Source organism: Mobula birostris, chromosome 7 (genome assembly GCF_030028105.1).
Source record: "Mobula birostris isolate sMobBir1 chromosome 7, sMobBir1.hap1, whole genome shotgun sequence".
Classification (NCBI taxonomy): Eukaryota; Metazoa; Chordata; class Chondrichthyes; order Myliobatiformes; family Myliobatidae; genus Mobula; species Mobula birostris.
This window is the reverse complement of record NC_092376.1, coordinates 3,826,463-3,844,213: the sequence shown is the minus strand read 5'-3', so window position 1 is coordinate 3,844,213 and position 17,751 is coordinate 3,826,463. Positions and strand designations below refer to the sequence as shown.

General features: G+C 62.5%; 1 protein-coding gene across 1 annotated transcript in view; it reads right to left on the bottom strand.

Moving 5' to 3' along the window:
• The window catches only part of rnf169 (ring finger protein 169), a 64,223-nt gene extending 49,160 nt beyond the window's left edge, over positions 1–15,063 (bottom strand). The window contains exon 1 of the mRNA XM_072262479.1: positions 14,724–15,063. Within this exon, the coding sequence (XP_072118580.1) occupies positions 14,724–15,021 (298 nt within the window). The 5' untranslated portion in view covers positions 15,022–15,063. The remainder of the gene's footprint in view (positions 1–14,723) is intronic.
• Between the last annotated feature and the right edge of the window lie 2,688 nt (positions 15,064–17,751).

Below are 17,751 nucleotides of genomic sequence, written 5' to 3'. Positions count from 1 at the left end.
ATGATCCCTGACACCTGGAACTTCTTCCATACTGCTGGTGTCTTCCACAGACTGATGTAAAATACTTATTCAGTACATCCGCTATTATCCCCCATTACTACCTCTCCAGCATCGTTTTCCAGCAGTCTGATATCCACAGTTGCCTCTCCTTTACACGTCACGTATCTGAAGAAACTTTTGGTATCCTCTTTAATATTGTTGGCTAGCTTACTTTCATATTCCATCTTTACCTTCTTAACGACTTTTTTAGTTGCCTTCTGTTGGCTTTTAAAAGCTTCCCATTTCTCTAACTTCCCACTAACTTTTGCTCTATTATATGCCCTATCTTTAGCTTTTATGTTGGCTTTGATTTCTCTTGTTAGCTATGGTTGTGTCATCTTTAGAATACTTCTTCCTTTTTGGATTTATATATCCTGTGCCTTCTGAATTGCTTCCAGAAATTCCAGCCATTGCTGCTCTGCCGTCATCCCTGCCAGTATTCTTTTCCAATCAATTCCGGCCAATTCCTCTCTCACGCCTCTGTATTCCCTTTACTCCACTGTAATATTGATAGATCAGACTTCAGCATCGCCTCAAATTTCAGGGTGAATTCGATCATATTACGATCACTTGTCCCTAAGCTCTCCAATCATTGCACATCACCCAATCCAGAATAGCTGATCCTCTCATAGGCACTCTGGAAATTCCCCTCCTGGAATCTAACATCAACCTGATTTTCCTAATCTACCTGCATGTTGAAAACCCCATGACTATTGTAATATTGTCCTTTTGGCATGCATTTTTTATCTCCCATTGTAATCTGTACACCACATCCTTACTACTGTTTGGGGGTCTGTATACAACTCCCATCAGGATCTTTTTACCCTTGCAGTTCCTTAGCTCTATCCACAACACTTGCAACAACTTCTGACCCTTTGTCACCTCTTTCTAATAATTTGATTTCATTTTTTCCCAATAGAGCAACGCCACCCCCTCTGCATTCCTGCCTATCCTTTCCATACAATGTGTATCCTTGGACATTAAGCTACCGGCTATAATCTTCTCTCAGCCATGACACAGTGATGCCTACAACATCATACCTGCCAATCTGCAACAATGCTGCAAGTTCATCTACCTTATTCTGTATGCTGTGCACATTCAAATTTAACACCTTCAGTCCTGTATTCACTGTTTTCAATTTTGACCACCTTTTATGTTGCAGCTCATCCTGCTGACTGTAATTTTGCCCTATCAGAGTCTCTCCTCACTATATAATGCCTCTGTTTGTAAACCAGCTATCTCATCTTCAGCACTATCATCTGCCTTTCCTACGATGCAATAGGAGTGGAGCGGAATGGGGAAACAGACAGGGAGAGGGACTGGAGGATAAAGTAAAGCCACATGCAGTGGCTGGGTACTGAGCAGCGACTGGGAAAGGTGGGGAGGAGAGTGAAGAGGGGAATGACAGGAATGGGGAGGGGGTGAGCATCAAGATTTGGGAAAATGACAGGAGGGTGGGGTATACTGGGCAGATGAAAATGTGGTTGGGTAATTCAGAGGTGGGGGTGATGGAAAGAAGAATGGGGGGCTGACATGGAGATGGGGTGACCGTGGGGTGATATGAAACGGGGTGACAGAGGGATGGGGTGACTAGGCAGGGGTGACGGTGATTGATGAGGGGGTGACAGAGGGATGGGGTGTCTGGGTGGGGGTGACGGTGATTGATGAGGGTGTGACAGAGGGATGGGGTGACTGGGCGGGGGTGACGGTGATTGATGACGGGGTGACAGAAGGATGGGGTGGCTGGGTGGGCGGGAGTGACGGTGATTGATGGGGAGGTGACAAAGGGATGGGGTGTCTGGGCGGGTGTGATGGTGATTGATGAGGGGGTGACAGAGGGATGGGGTGTCTGGGTGACGGTGATTGATGGGGGTGACAGAGGGATGGGGTGAATGGACGGAGGTGACGGTGATTGATGAGGGTGTGACAGAGGGATGGGGTGTCTGGGCGGGGGTGACGGTGATTGATGAGGGGGCGACGGAGGGATGGGGTGTCTGGGCGGGGGTGACGGTGATTGATGAGGGGGTGACAGAGGGATGGGGTGTCTGGGCGGGGGTGACGGTGATTGATGGGGGGGTGACAGAGGGATGGGGTGTCTGGGCGGGGGTGACGGTGATTGATGGGGGGTGACAGAGGGATGGGGTGTCTGGGCGGGGGTGACGGTGATTGATGAGGGGGTGACAGAGGGATGGGGTGTCTGGGCGGGGGTGACGGTGATTGATAGGGGGTGACAGAGGGATGGGGTGTCTGGGCGGGGGTGACGGTGATTGATGAGGGGGTGACAGAGGGATGGGGTGTCTGGGCGGGGGTGACGGTGATTGATAGGGGGGTGACAGAGGGATGCGGTGGCTTGGCGGGGGTGACAGTGATTGATGAGGGGTTGACAGAGGGATGAAGTGACTGGCCGGGTGGCGGTGACGGTGATTGATGAGGGGGTGACAGAGGGATGGGGTAGCTGGGCGGGGGTGATGGTGATTGATGGGGGATGACAGAGGGATGGGGTGACTGGGTGGGCGGGGGTGACGGTGATTGATGGGGGGTGACAGAGGGATGGGGTGTCTGGGCGCGGGGTGACGGTGATTGATGAGGGGGGTGACAGACGGATGGGGTGTCTGGGCGGGGGTGACGGTGATTGATGGGGGGGTGACAGAGGGATGGGGTGTCTGGGCAGGGGTGACGGTGATTGATGGGGGGGTGACAGAGGGATGGGGTGTCTGGGCGATGTGACGGTGATTGATGAGGGTGTGACAGAGGGATGGGGTGTCTGGGCGGGGGTGACGGTGATTGATGGGGGGGTGACAGAGGGATGGGGTGTCTGGGCGGGGGTGATGGTGATTGATGGTGACAGAAGGATGGGGTGTCTGGGCGGGGGTGACGGTGATTGATGGGGGTGACAGAGGGATGGGGTGTCAGGGCAGGGGTGACGGTGATTGATGGGGGGTGACAGAGGGATGGGGTGTCTGGGCTAAAGGGTTACGGTGATTGATGGGGGTGTGACAGAGGGATGGGGTGTCTGGGCGGGGGTGACGGTGACTGATGGGGGTGACAGAGGGATGGGGTGACTGGGCGGGGGTGACATTGATTGATGATGGGTGACAGAGGGATGGGGTGTCTGGGCGGGGGTGACAGTGATTGATGGGGGAGTGACAGAGGGATGGGGTGTCTGGGCGGGGCTGACGGTGATTGATGGCGGTTGACAGAAGGATGGGGGGACTGGGCGGGGGTGACGGTGATTGATGGGGGGGTGACAGGGATGGGGTGACTGGGCGGGGGTGACGGTGATTGATGGGGGGGTGACAGAGGGATGGGGTGTCTGGGCGGGGGTGACGGTGATTGATGGGGGGTGACAGAGGGATGGGGTGTCTGGGCGGGGGTGACGGTGATTGATGGGGTAGTGACAGAGGGATGGGGTGTCTGGGTGGGGGTGACGGTGATTGATCGGGGGTGACAGAGGGATGGGGTGTCTGGGAGGGGGTGACGATAATGGATGAGGGGGTGACAGAGGGATGGGGTGTCTGGGAGGGGGTGACGATAATGGATGAGGGGGTGACAGAGGGATGGGGTGTCTGGGCGAGGGTGACGGTGATTCATGGGAGGTGACAGAGGGATGGGGTGTCTGGGCAGGGGTGACGGTGATTGATGAGGGGGTGACAGAGGGATGGGGTGTCTGGGCAGGGGTGACGGTGATTGATGGGGGGGTGACAGAGGGATGGGGTGTCTGGGCGGGGGTGACGGTGACTGATGGGAGGTGACAGAGGGATGGGGTGACTGGGCGGGGGTGATGGTGATTGATGAGGGGGTGACAGAGGGATGGGGTGTCTGGGCGGGGGTGACGGTGATTGATGGGGGGTGACAGAGGGATGGGGTGTCTGGGCGGGGGTGACAGAGGGATGAGGGGGTGACAGAGGGATGGGGTGACTGGGCGGGGGTGACGGTGATTGATGATAGGGTGACAGAGGGATGAGGGGGTGACAGAGGGATGGGGTGACTGGGTGGGGGTGACAGAGGGATGGGGTGTCTGGGCGGGGGTGACGGTGATTGATGAGGGGGTGACAGAGGGATGAGGGGGTGACAGAGGGATGGGGTGACTGGGTGGGGGTGACAGAGGGATGGGGTGTCTGGGCGGGGGTGACAGAGGGATGAGGGGGTGACAGAGGGATGGGGTGACTGGGCGGGGGTGACGGTGATTGATGGGGGGTGACAGAGGGATGGGGTGTCTGGGCGGGGGTGACAGAGGGATGAGGGGGTGACAGAGGGATGGGGTGACTGGGCGGGGGTGACGGTGATTGATGAGGGGGTGACAGAGGGATGAGGGGGTGACAGAGGGATGGGGTGACTGGGTGGGGGTGACAGAGGGATGGGGTGTCTGGGCGGGGGTGACAGAGGGATGAGGGGGTGACAGAGGGATGGGGTGACTGGGCGGGGGTGACGGTGATTGATGATAGGGTGACAGAGGGATGGGGTGACTGGGCGGGGGTGATGGTGATTGATGGGGGGCTACAGAGGGATGGGGTGTCTGGGCGGGGGTGACGGTGATTGATGGGGGTGACAGAGGGATGGGGTGTCTGGGCGGGGGTGACAGAGGGATGGGGTGACTGGGCGGGGGTAACGGTGATTGATGGGGGGGTGACAGAGGGATGGGGTGTCTGGGCGGGGGTGACAGAGGGATGGGGTGACTGGGCGGGGGTGACGGTGATTGATGCGGGGGTGACAGAGGGATGGGGTGACTGGGCGGGGTGACGGTGATTGATGGGGGGGTGACAGAGGGATGGGGTGACTGGGCGGGGTGACGGTGATTGATGGGGGGGTGACAGAGGGATGGGGTGTCTGTGTGGGGGTGACAGAGGGATGGGGTGACTGGGTGGGGGGTGATGGTGATTGATGGGGGGGTGACAGAGGGATGGGGTGTCTGGGCGGGGGTGACAGTGATTGATGGGGGGGTGACAGAGGGATGGGGTGTCTGGGCGGGGGTGACGGTGATTGATGCGGGGGTGACAGAGGGATGGGGTGACTGGGCGGGGGTGTCGGTGATTGATGCGGGGGTGACAGAGGGATGGGGTGACTGGGCGGGGGTGACAGAGGGATGGGGTGACTGGGTGGGGGGGTGATGGTGATTGATGCGGGGGTGACAGAGGGATGGGGTGACTGGGCGGGGGTGACAGAGGGATGGGGTGACTGGGCGGGGGTGACGGTGATTGATGGGGGGGTGACAGAGGGATGGGGTGTCTGGGCGATGTGACGGTGATTGATGCGGGGGTGACAGAGGGATGGGGTGACTGGGCGGGGGTGACGGTGATTGATGGGGGGTGACAGAGGGATGGGGTGACTGGGCGGGGGTGACAGTGATTGATGGGGGGGGTGACAGAGGGATGGGGTGACTGGGCAGGGGTGACGGTGATTGATGGGGGGGTGACAGAGGGATGGGGTGACTGGGCGGGGGTGACGGTGATTGATGGGGGGGTGACAGAGGGATGGGGTGACTGGGCGGGGGTGACGGTGATTGATGGGGAGGTGACAGAGGGATGGGGGGGTGACAGAGGGATGGGGTGTCTGGGTGGGGGTGACGGTGATTGATGAGGGGGTGACAGAGGGATGGGGTGACTGGGCGGGGGTGACGGTGATTGATGGGGGGGTGACAGAGGGATGGGGTGTCTGGGCGGGGGTGACGGTGATTGATGCAGGGGGGACAGAGGGATGGGGTGTCTGGGCGGGGTGACAGAGGGATGGGGGGGTGACGATTGATGGGGGGTGACAGAGGGATGGGGTGACTGGGTGGGGGTGACAGAGGGATGGGGTGTCTGGGTGGGGGTGACAGAGGGATGGGGTGACTGGGTGGGGGTGACAGAGGGATGGGGTGTCTGAGCGGGGGTGACGGTGATGGATGGGGGGTGACAGAGGGATGGGGTGACTTTGTGGGGCTGACAGAGGGATGGGGTGTCTGGGCGGGGGTGACGGTGATTGATGGGGGGTGACAGAGGGATGGGTGTCTGGGCGGGGGTGACGGTGATTGATGGGGGGGTGACAGAGGGATGGGGTGTCTGGGCGGGGGTGACGGTGATTGATGGGGGGGTGACAGAGGGATGGGGTGACTGGGCAGGGGTGACGGTGATTGATGGGGGGTGACAGAGGGATGAGGGGGTTGACAGAGGGATGGGGTGTCTGGGCGGGGGTGACAGAGGGATGGGGGGGTGACAGAGGGATGGGGTGTCTGGGCGGGGGTGACAGAGGGATGGGGTGACTGGGTGGGGGTGACAGAGGGATGGGGTGTCTGGGCGGGGGTGACAGAGGGATGGGGGGTGACAGAGGGATGGGGGGGTGACAGAGGGATGGGGTGTCTGGGCGGGGGTGACAGAGGGATGGGGTGTCTGGGCGGGGGTGACAGAGGGATGGGGGGTGACAGAGGGATGGGGTGTCTGGGTGGGGGTGACAGAGGGATGGGGTGACTGGGTGGGGGTGACAGAGGGATGGGGTGTCTGGGCGGGGGTGACAGAGGGATGGGGGGGTGACAGAGGGATGGGGGGTGACAGAGGGATGGGGTGTCTGGGCGGGGGTGACAGAGGGATAGGGTGTCTGGGCGGGGGTGACAGAGGGATCGGGGTGACAGAGGGATGGGGTGTCTGGGCGGGGGTGACAGAGGGATGGGGGGGTGACAGGGGGATGGGGTGTCTGGGCGGGGGTGACGGTGATTGATGGGGGGTGACAGAGGGATGGGGGGGTGACAGAGGGATGGGGTGTCTGGGCGGGGGTGACAGAGGGATGGGGGGTGACAGAGGGATGGGGTGTCTGGGCGGGGGTGACAGATGGATGGGGGGTGACAGAGGGATGGGGTGTCTGGGTGGGGGTGACAGAGGGATGGGGTGTCTGGGCGGGGGTGACGGTGATTGATGGGGGGTGACAGAGGGATGGGGGGGTGACAGAGGGATGGGGTGTCTGGGCGGGGGTGACAGAGGGATGGGGGTTGACAGAGGGATGGGGGGGTGACAGAGGGATGGGGTGTCTGGGCGGGGGTGACAGAGGGATGGGGGGTGACAGAGGGATGGGGTGTCTGGGTGGGGGTGACAGAGGGATGGGGTGACAGAGGGATGGGGGGTGACAGAGGGATAGGGGGGTGACAGAGGGATGGGGTGTCTGGGCGGGGGTGACAGAGGGATGGGGGGGTGACAGAGGGATGGGGTGTCTGGGCGGGGGTGACAGAGGGATGGGGTGTCTGGACGGGGTGACAGAGGGATGGGGGGTGACAGAGGGATGGGGTGTCTGGGCGGGGGTGACAGAGGGATGGGGTGTCTGGGCGGGGGTGACAGAGGGATGGGCGGGTGACAGAGGGATGGGGTGTCTGGGTGGGGGTGACAGAGGGATGGGGTGACTGGGTGGGGGTGACAGAGGGATGGGGTGTCTGGGCGGGGGTGACAGAGGGATGGGGGGTGACAGAGGGATGGGGGGGGTGACAGAGGGATGGGGTGTCTGGGCGGGGGTGACAGAGGGATGGGGTGTCTGGGCAGGGGTGACAGAGGGATGGGGGGTGACAGAGGGATGGGGTGTCTGGGTGGGGGTGACAGAGGGATGGGGTGAATGGGTGGGGGTGACAGAGGGATGGGGTGTCTGGGCGGGGGTGACAGAGGGATGGGGGGTGACAGAGGGATGGGGGGGTGACAGAGGGATGGGGTGTCTGGGCGGGGGTGACAGAGGGATGGGGTGTCTGGGCGGGGGTGACAGAGGGATGGGGGGTGACAGAGGGATGGGGTGTCTGGGTGGGGGTGACAGAGGGATGGGGTGACTGGGTGGGGGTGACAGAGGGATGGGGTGTCTGGGCGGGGGTGACAGAGGGATGGGGGGGTGACAGAGGGATGGGGGGTGACAGAGGGATGGGGTGTCTGGGCGGGGGTGACAGAGGGATAGGGTGTCTGGGCGGGGGTGACAGAGGGATCGGGGTGACAGAGGGATGGGGTGTCTGGGCGGGGGTGACAGAGGGATGGGGGGGTGACAGGGGGATGGGGTGTCTGGGCGGGGGTGACGGTGATTGATGGGGGGTGACAGAGGGATGGGGTGTCTGGACGGGGGTGACAGAGGGATGGGGGGTGACAGAGGGATGGGGTGTCTGGGCGGGGGTGACAGAGGGATGGGCGGGTGACAGAGGGATGGGGTGTCTGGGTGGGGGTGACAGAGGGATGGGGTGACTGGGTGGGGGTGACAGAGGGATGGGGTGTCTGGGCGGGGGTGACAGAGGGATGGGGGGTGACAGAGGGATGGGGGGGTGACAGAGGGATGGGGTGTCTGGGCGGGGGTGACAGAGGGATGGGGTGTCTGGGCGGGGGTGACAGAGGGATGGGGGGTGACAGAGGGATGGGGTGTCTGGGTGGGGGTGACAGAGGGATGGGGTGACTGGGTGGGGGTGACAGAGGGATGGGGTGTCTGGGCGGGGGTGACAGAGGGATGGGGGGGTGACAGAGGGATGGGGGGTGACAGAGGGATGGGGTGTCTGGGCGGGGGTGACAGAGGGATAGGGTGTCTGGGCGGGGGTGACAGAGGGATCGGGGTGACAGAGGGATGGGGTGTCTGGGCGGGGGTGACAGAGGGATGGGGGGGTGACAGGGGGATGGGGTGTCTGGGCGGGGGTGACGGTGATTGATGGGGGGTGACAGAGGGATGGGGGGGTGACAGAGGGATGGGGTGTCTGGGCGGGGGTGACAGAGGGATGGGGGGTGACAGAGGGATGGGGTGTCTGGGCGGGGGTGACAGATGGATGGGGGGTGACAGAGGGATGGGGTGTCTGGGTGGGGGTGACAGAGGGATGGGGTGTCTGGGCGGGGGTGACGGTGATTGATGGGGGGTGACAGAGGGATGGGGGGGTGACAGAGGGATGGGGTGTCTGGGCGGGGGTGACAGAGGGATGGGGGTTGACAGAGGGATGGGGGGGTGACAGAGGGATGGGGTGTCTGGGCGGGGGTGACAGAGGGATGGGGGGTGACAGAGGGATGGGGTGTCTGGGTGGGGGTGACAGAGGGATGGGGTGACAGAGGGATGGGGGGTGACAGAGGGATAGGGGGGTGACAGAGGGATGGGGTGTCTGGGCGGGGGTGACAGAGGGATGGGGGGGTGACAGAGGGATGGGGTGTCTGGGCGGGGGTGACAGAGGGATGGGGTGTCTGGACGGGGTGACAGAGGGATGGGGGGTGACAGAGGGATGGGGTGTCTGGGCGGGGGTGACAGAGGGATGGGGTGTCTGGGCGGGGGTGACAGAGGGATGGGCGGGTGACAGAGGGATGGGGTGTCTGGGTGGGGGTGACAGAGGGATGGGGTGACTGGGTGGGGGTGACAGAGGGATGGGGTGTCTGGGCGGGGGTGACAGAGGGATGGGGGGTGACAGAGGGATGGGGGGGTGACAGAGGGATGGGGTGTCTGGGCGGGGGTGACAGAGGGATGGGGTGTCTGGGCAGGGGTGACAGAGGGATGGGGGGTGACAGAGGGATGGGGTGTCTGGGTGGGGGTGACAGAGGGATGGGGTGAATGGGTGGGGGTGACAGAGGGATGGGGTGTCTGGGCGGGGGTGACAGAGGGATGGGGGGGTGACAGAGGGATGGGGGGTGACAGAGGGATGGGGTGTCTGGGCGGGGGTGACAGAGGGATCGGGGTGACAGAGGGATGGGGTGTCTGGGCGGGGGTGACAGAGGGATGGGGGGGTGACAGGGGGATGGGGTGTCTGGGCGGGGGTGACAGAGGGATGGGGGGGTGACAGAGGGATGGGGTGTCTGGGCGGGGGTGACAGAGGGATGGGGGGGGTGACAGAGGGATGGGTGGGTGACAGAGGGATGGGGTGTCTGGGCGGGGGTGACAGAGGGATGGGGGGGTGACAGAGGAATGGGGTGTCTGGGCGGGGGTGACGGTGATTGATGGGGGGTGACAGAGGGATGGGGGGTGACAGAGGGATGGGGTGTCTGGGTGGGGGTGACAGAGGGATGGGGTGACTGGGTGGGGGAGACAGAGGGATGGGGTGTCTGGGCGGGGGTGACAGAGGGATGGGGGGGTGACAGAGGGATGGGGGGTGACAGAGGGATGGGGTGTCTGGGCGGGGGTGACAGAGGGATAGGGTGTCTGGGCGGGGGTGACAGAGGGATGGGGTGTCTGGGCGGGGGTGACAGAGGGATGGGGGGGTGACAGGGGGATGGGGTGTCTGGGCGGGGGTGACGGTGATTGATGGGGGGTGACAGAGGGATGGGGGGGTGACAGAGGGATGGGGTGTCTGGGCGGGGGTGACAGAGGGATGGGGGGTGACAGAGGGATGGGGTGTCTGGGCGGGGGTGACAGATGGATGGGGGGTGACAGAGGGATGGGGTGTCTGGGTGGGGGTGACAGAGGGATGGGGTGTCTGGGCGGGGGTGACGGTGATTGATGGGGGGTGACAGAGGGATGGGGGGTGACAGAGGGATGGGGTGTCTGGGCGGGGGTGACAGAGGGATGGGGGTTGACAGAGGGATGGGGGGGTGACAGAGGGATGGGGTGTCTGGGCGGGGGTGACAGAGGGATGGGGGGTGACAGAGGGATGGGGTGTCTGGGTGGGGGTGACAGAGGGATGGGGTGACAGAGGGATGGGGGGTGACAGAGGGATAGGGGGGTGACAGAGGGATGGGGTGTCTGGGCGGGGGTGACAGAGGGATGGGGGGGTGACAGAGGGATGGGGTGTCTGGGCGGGGGTGACAGAGGGATGGGGTGTCTGGACGGGGTGACAGAGGGATGGGGGGTGACAGAGGGATGGGGTGTCTGGGCGGGGGTGACAGAGGGATGGGGTGTCTGGGCGGGGGTGACAGAGGGATGGGCGGGTGACAGAGGGATGGGGTGTCTGGGTGGGGGTGACAGAGGGATGGGGTGACTGGGTGGGGGTGACAGAGGGATGGGGTGTCTGGGCGGGGGTGACAGAGGGATGGGGGGTGACAGAGGGATGGGGGGGTGACAGAGGGATGGGGTGTCTGGGCGGGGGTGACAGAGGGATGGGGTGTCTGGGCAGGGGTGACAGAGGGATGGGGGGTGACAGAGGGATGGGGTGTCTGGGTGGGGGTGACAGAGGGATGGGGTGAATGGGTGGGGGTGACAGAGGGATGGGGTGTCTGGGCGGGGGTGACAGAGGGATGGGGGGGTGACAGAGGGATGGGGGGTGACAGAGGGATGGGGTGTCTGGGCGGGGGTAACAGAGGGATCGGGGTGACAGAGGGATGGGGTGTCTGGGCGGGGGTGACAGAGGGATGGGGGGGTGACAGGGGGATGGGGTGTCTGGGCGGGGGTGACAGAGGGATGGGGGGGTGACAGAGGGATGGGGTGTCTGGGCGGGGGTGACAGAGGGATGGGGGGGGTGACAGAGGGATGGGTGGGTGACAGAGGGATGGGGTGTCTGGGCGGGGGTGACAGAGGGATGGGGGGGTGACAGAGGAATGGGGTGTCTGGGCGGGGGTGACGGTGATTGATGGGGGGTGACAGAGGGATGGGGAGGTGACAGAGGGATGGGGTGTCTGGGCGGGGGTGACAGAGGGATGGGGTGTCTGGGCGGGGGTGACGGTGATTGATGGGGGTGACAGAGGAATGGGGTGTCTGGGCGGGGGTGACGGTGATTGATGGGGGGTGACAGAGGGATAGGGGGGTGACAGAGGGATGGGGTGTCTGGGCGGGGGTGACGGTGATTGATGGGGGGTGACAGAGGAATGGGGTGTCTGGGCGGGGGTGACGGTGATTGATGGGGGTGACAGAGGGATGGGGTGTCTGGGCGGGGGTGACAGAGGGATGGAGTGTCTGGGCGGGGTTGACGGTGATTGATGGGGGGTGACAGAGGGATGGGGGGTGACAGAGGGATGGGGTGTCTGGGCGGGGGTGACGGTGATTGATGGGGGGTGACAGAGGGATGGGGGGGTGACAGAGGGATGGGGTGTCTGGGCGGGGGTGACAGAGGGATGGGGGGTGACAGAGGGATGGGGGGGTGACAGAGGGATGGGGTGTCTGGGCGGGGGTGACAGATGGATGGGGGGTGACAGAGGGATGGGGTGTCTGGGTGGGGGTGACAGAGGGATGGGGTGTCTGGGCGGGGGTGACGGTGATTGATGGGGGGTGACAGAGGGATGGGGGGGTGACAGAGGGATGGGGTGTCTGGGCGGGGGTGACAGAGGGATGGGGGTTGACAGAGGGATGGGGGGGTGACAGAGGGATGGGGTGTCTGGGCGGGGGTGACAGAGGGATGGGGGGTGACAGAGGGATGGGGTGTCTGGGTGGGGGTGACAGAGGGATGGGGGGTGACAGAGGGATGGGGTGTCTGGGCGGGGGTGACAGAGGGATGGGGGGGTGACAGAGGGATGGGGTGTCTGGGCGGGGGTGACAGAGGGATGGGGTGTGACAGAGGGATGGGGGGGGTGACAGAGGGATGGGGTGTCTGGGCGGGGGTGACAGAGAGATGGGGGGGTGACAGAGGGATGGGGTGTCTGGGCGGGGGTGACAGAGCGATGGGGTGTCTGGGCCGGGGTGACAGAGGGATGGGGGGTGACAGAGGGATGGGGGGGTGACAGAGGGATGGGGTGTCTGGGCGGGGGTGACAGAGGGATGGGGGGGTGACAGAGGGATGGGGTGTCTGGGCGGGGGTGACAGAGGGATGGGGTGTCTGGGCGGGGGTGACAGAGGGATGGGGGGGTGACAGAGGGATGGGGTGTCTGGGCGGGGGTGACAGAGGGATGGGGGTGACAGAGGGATGGGGGGGTGACAGAGGGATGGGGTGTCTGGGCGGGGGTGACAGAGGGATGGGGGGGTGACAGAGGGATGGGGTGTCTGGGCGGGGGTGACAGAGGGATGGGGGGGTGACAGAGGGATGGGGTGTCTGGGCAGGGGTGACAGAGGGATGGGGGGTGACAGAGGGATGGGGGGGTGACAGAGGGATGGGGTGTCTGGGCGGGGGTGACAGAGGGATGGGGGGTGACAGAGGGATGGGGGGGTGACAGAGGGATGGGGTGTCTGGGCGGGGGTGACAGAGGGATGGGGTGACAGAGGGATGGGGGGGTGACAGAGGGATGGGGTGTCTGGGCGGGGGTGACAGAGGGATGGGGGGGTGACAGAGGGATGGGGTGTCTGGGCGGGGGTGACAGAGGGATGGGGGGTGACAGAGGGATGGGGTGTCTGGGCTGGGGTGACAGAGGGATGGGGTGTCTGGGCGGGGGTGACAGAGGGATGGGGGGGTGACAGAGGGATGGGGTGTCTAGGCGGGGGTGACAGAGGGATGGGGGGTGACAGAGGGATGGGGGGGTGACAGAGGGATGGGGTGTCTGGGCGGGGGTGACAGAGGGATGGGGGGTGACAGAGGGATGGGGGGGTGACAGAGGGATGGGGTGTCTGGGTGGGGGTGACAGAGGGATGGGGGTGACAGAGGGATGGGGGGGTGACAGAGGGATGGGGTGTCTGGGCGGGGGTGACAGAGGGATGGGGGGGTGACAGAGGGATGGGGTGTCTGGGCGGGGGTGACAGAGGGATGGGGGGGTGACAGAGGGATGGGGTGTCTGGGCGGGGGTGACAGAGGGATGGGGTGTCTGGGCGGGGGTGACAGAGGGATGGGGTGTCTGGGCGGGGGTGACAGAGGGATGGGGGGGTGACAGAGGGATGGGGTGTCTGGGCGGGGGTGACAGAGGGATGGGGGGTGACAGAGGGATGGGGGGGTTGACAGAGGGATGGGGTGTCTGGGCGGGGGTGACAGAGGGATGGGGGGTGACAGAGGGATGGGGGGGTGACAGAGGGATGGGGTGTCTGGGCGGGGGTGACAGAGGGATGGGGGGGTGACAGAGGGATGGGGTGTCTGGGCGGGGGTGACAGAGGGATGGGGGGTGACAGAGGGATGGGGGGGTGACAGAGGGATGGGGTGTCTGGGCGGGGGTGACAGAGGGATGGGGGGGTGACAGAGGGATGGGGTGTCTGGGCGGGGGTGACAGAGGGATGGAGGGGTGACAGAGGGATGGGGTGTCTGGGCGGGGGTGACAGAGGGATGGGGGGGTGACAGAGGGATGGGGTGTCTGGGCGGGGGTGACAGAGGGATGGGGGGTGACAGAGGGATGGGGGGGTGACAGAGGGATGGGGTGTCTGGGCGGGGGTGACAGAGGGATGGGGGGTGACAGAGGGATGGGGGGGTGACAGAGGGATGGGGTGTCTGGGCGGGGGTGACAGAGGGATGGGGGTGACAGAGGGATGGGGGGGTGACAGAGGGATGGGGTGTCTGGGCGGGGGTGACAGAGGGATGGGGGGGTGACAGAGGGATGGGGTGTCTGGGCGGGGGTGACAGAGGGATGGGGGGGTGACAGAGGGATGGGGTGTCTGGGCGGGGGTGACAGAGGGATGGGGGGGTGACAGAGGGATGGGGTGTCTGGGCGGGGGTGACAGAGGGATGGGGGGGTGACAGAGGGATGGGGTGTCTGGGCGGGGGTGACAGAGGGATGGGGTGTCTGGGCGGGGGTGACAGAGGGATGGGGGGGTGACAGAGGGATGGGGTGTCTGGGCGGGGGTGACAGAGGGATGGGGGGGTGACAGAGGGATGGGGTGTCTGGGCGGGGGTGACAGAGGGATGGGGTGTCTGGGCGGGGGTGCAAGGAGAGCTGACAGTTTGGGGATTGACAAAGGTATGGGGTGACGGCACATGGGGGACTCGTGGGAGGTAGATCCCCTCCCTCCCCGCTCACCAGCCTCCGGCCGCTGCTCCGTCTCCTGCTGCCGCCGCGGCTCTCGTTGCTTCTTCCGGCGGCCCCGCTGCCACAGGGCGGGCCGGCTGTCGCCCTGTCGGCAGAGCGGACAGGCCAGTCCGAGGCCGAGGCTCAAACCCAGGCCCAGGCCGGCCTCCGGGATGGCACGGCTCAGGCAGCCACCACATAGCGAGGGAGCGGCGGTGGGCCCCGTGTCCCCGGCCGGGGACTGGGCCCGCTGCCGCGCTCCCTGCCGCCCTCGGCAGACCCGCGCTTCGCTCCCGCTCAACGCCGCCATCTTGTGGAGTCAGAGGGCTGGCCCCAGTGGGGAGCGCGCGGAGACGCGCCTCGTGCGCGCGCCTCCGGCTCAACTCGCGCGAACGAACCGTGCAATGCAGAGGGAGCGTTGCGCCATGAGAGGGACGAACTGAGGGAGGGTCACACTGGGGGGGGGGGGGTACCGAGGGAGGGTCACACTGTGGGGGGGTGGTACCGAGGGAGGGTCACACTGTGGGAGGGGTGGTACTGAGGGAGGGTCACACTGTGGGGGGGGTGGTACCGAGGGAGGGTCACACTGTGGGAGAGGTGGCACTGAGGGAGGGTCACACTGTGGGGGGGGGTGGTACCGAGGGAGGGTCACACTGTGGGGGGGTGGTACCGAGGGAGAGTCACACTGTGGAAAGGGTGGTACTGAGGGAGGGTCACACTGTGGGGGGGGTGGTACCGAGGGAGGGTCACACTGTGGGGGGGTGGTACTGAGGGAGGGTCACACTGTGGGAGAGGTGGCACTGAGGGAGGGTCACACTGTGGGAGGAGTGGTACTGAGGGAGGGTCACACTGTGGGGGGGGTGGTACTGAGGGAGGGTCACACTGTGGGAGGGGCGGTACTGAGGGAGGGTCACACTGTGGGAGGGGTGGTACCGAGGGAGGGTCACACTGTGGGGGGGTGGTACTGAGGGAGGGTCACACTGTGGGAGAGGTGGCACTGAGGGAGGGTCACACAATGGGAGGAGTGGTACTGAGGGAGGGTCACACTGTGGGGGGGGTGGTACTGAGGGAGGGTCACACTGTGGGGGGGGTCACACTGTGGGGGGGTGGTACCGAGGGAGGGTCACACTGTGGGGGGGTGGTACCGAGGGAGGGACACACTGTGGGGGGGTGGTACTGAGGGAGGATCACACTGTGGGAGGGGTGATACTGAGGGAGGGTCACACTGTGGAGGGGTGGTACTGAGGGAGGGTCACACTGTGGGAGGGACGAACTGAGGGAGGGTCACACTGTGGGAGGGATGGTACTGAGGGAGGGTCACACTGGGGGGTGTGGTACTGAGGGAGGGTCACACTGGGGGGTGTGGTACTGAGGGAGGGTCACACTGGGAGGGATGGTACTGAGGGAGGGTCACACTGTGGGAGGGGTGGTACTGAGGGAGGGTCACACTGGGGGGTGTGGTACTGAGGGAGGGTCACACAATGGGAGGGGTGGTACTGAGGGAGGGTCACACAATGGGAGGGGTGGTACTGAGGGAGCATCACACTGTGGAAAGAGTGCAAACAATGGCAGATGGAATGTAAGGGTGGAGAAGTGATGTGACATTTCTCTTAAATAGTTCACCCTTCACCATTAACCCATGACCTCATGTTCTAGTCTCACCCAACTTCATTAAAAAAAAAGCCTGCTTGTTTTTAATCTCCCTGATTCATTTGTATGGTTTAATCAAGCCTCCCCTCATTATCCTGCTCTCCAGTCCTAATGTATTCTACTTATAACTCAGGTCCACAAATCCCAGCAATATCTTTGTAAATTTTCTCTATATTTTTTCAATCTTATTGATATCTTTCCTGTAGGTGGGTAACCAGAACTGCACACAAATCTCCGAATTAGGCCTCACCAATGTCTTGAACAACTTCAACAAAATCAGAATCAGGTTTATTATCACTGGCATGTGACGTGAAATTTAACTTAGCAGCAGCAGTACAATGCAATACATAATATAGAAGAAATAAAGTAATAATAAGAAATAACTAAATCAATTACAGATTAAAAATTGTGCAAAAAACAGAGACAGAAATACTATATATATAAAAAAGTGAGGTAGTGTCCAAGGATTCAATGTCCTTTTAGGAATTGGATGGGAGAGGGGAAGAAGCTGTTCCTGAATCACTGAGTGTGTGCCTTCAGGCTTCTGTACTTCCTACCTGATGGTAACAGTGAGAAAAAGGCATGCCCTGGGTGCTGGGGGTCCTTAATAATGAATGCTGCCTTTCTGAGACACTGCTCCTTGAAGATGTTCTGGGTACTTTGTAGGCTAGTACCCAAGATGGAGCTGACTAAATTTATAACCCTCTACAGCTTCTTTTGGTCCTCTGCAGTAGCCCACCCCTTCCCCCATAATGAGACCGTGATGCAGCCTGTCAACATGCTCTCCATGGTACATGAATAGAAATTTTTTAGAGTATTTGTTGATATGCCAAATCTCTTCAAACTCTTAATGAGGTATAGTCGCTGTCTTGCCTTCTTTATAACTGCATGGATATATTGGAACCAGGTTAGGTCCTCCAAGATCTTGACACCCAGGAACTTGAAATCACTCTCTCCAATTCTGATCCCTCTCTGAGTATTGGTATGTGTTCCTTTGTCTTACCGTTCCTGAAGTCCACAATCAGCTCTTTCATCTTACTGATGTTGAGTGGCAGGTTGTGGTTGCGATACCACTCCACTAGTTAGCACACCTCACCCCTGTACACCCTCTCGTCACCATCTGAGATTCTATCAACAATGGTTGTATCGTCAGTAAATTTATAGAAGGTATTTGAGCTATGCCTAGCCATACAGTCATGTGTATACAGAGAGTAGAGCAGTGGGTTAAGCACACACCCGAGGTGCACCCCTGTTGATTGTCAGCGAGGAGGAGATGTTATCACCAATCCACACAGACTGTGGTCTTCCGGTTAGGAAATCGAGGATCCAATTGCAGAGGGAGGTACAAAGACCCAGGTTCTGCAACTTCTCAATTGGGATTGTGAGAATG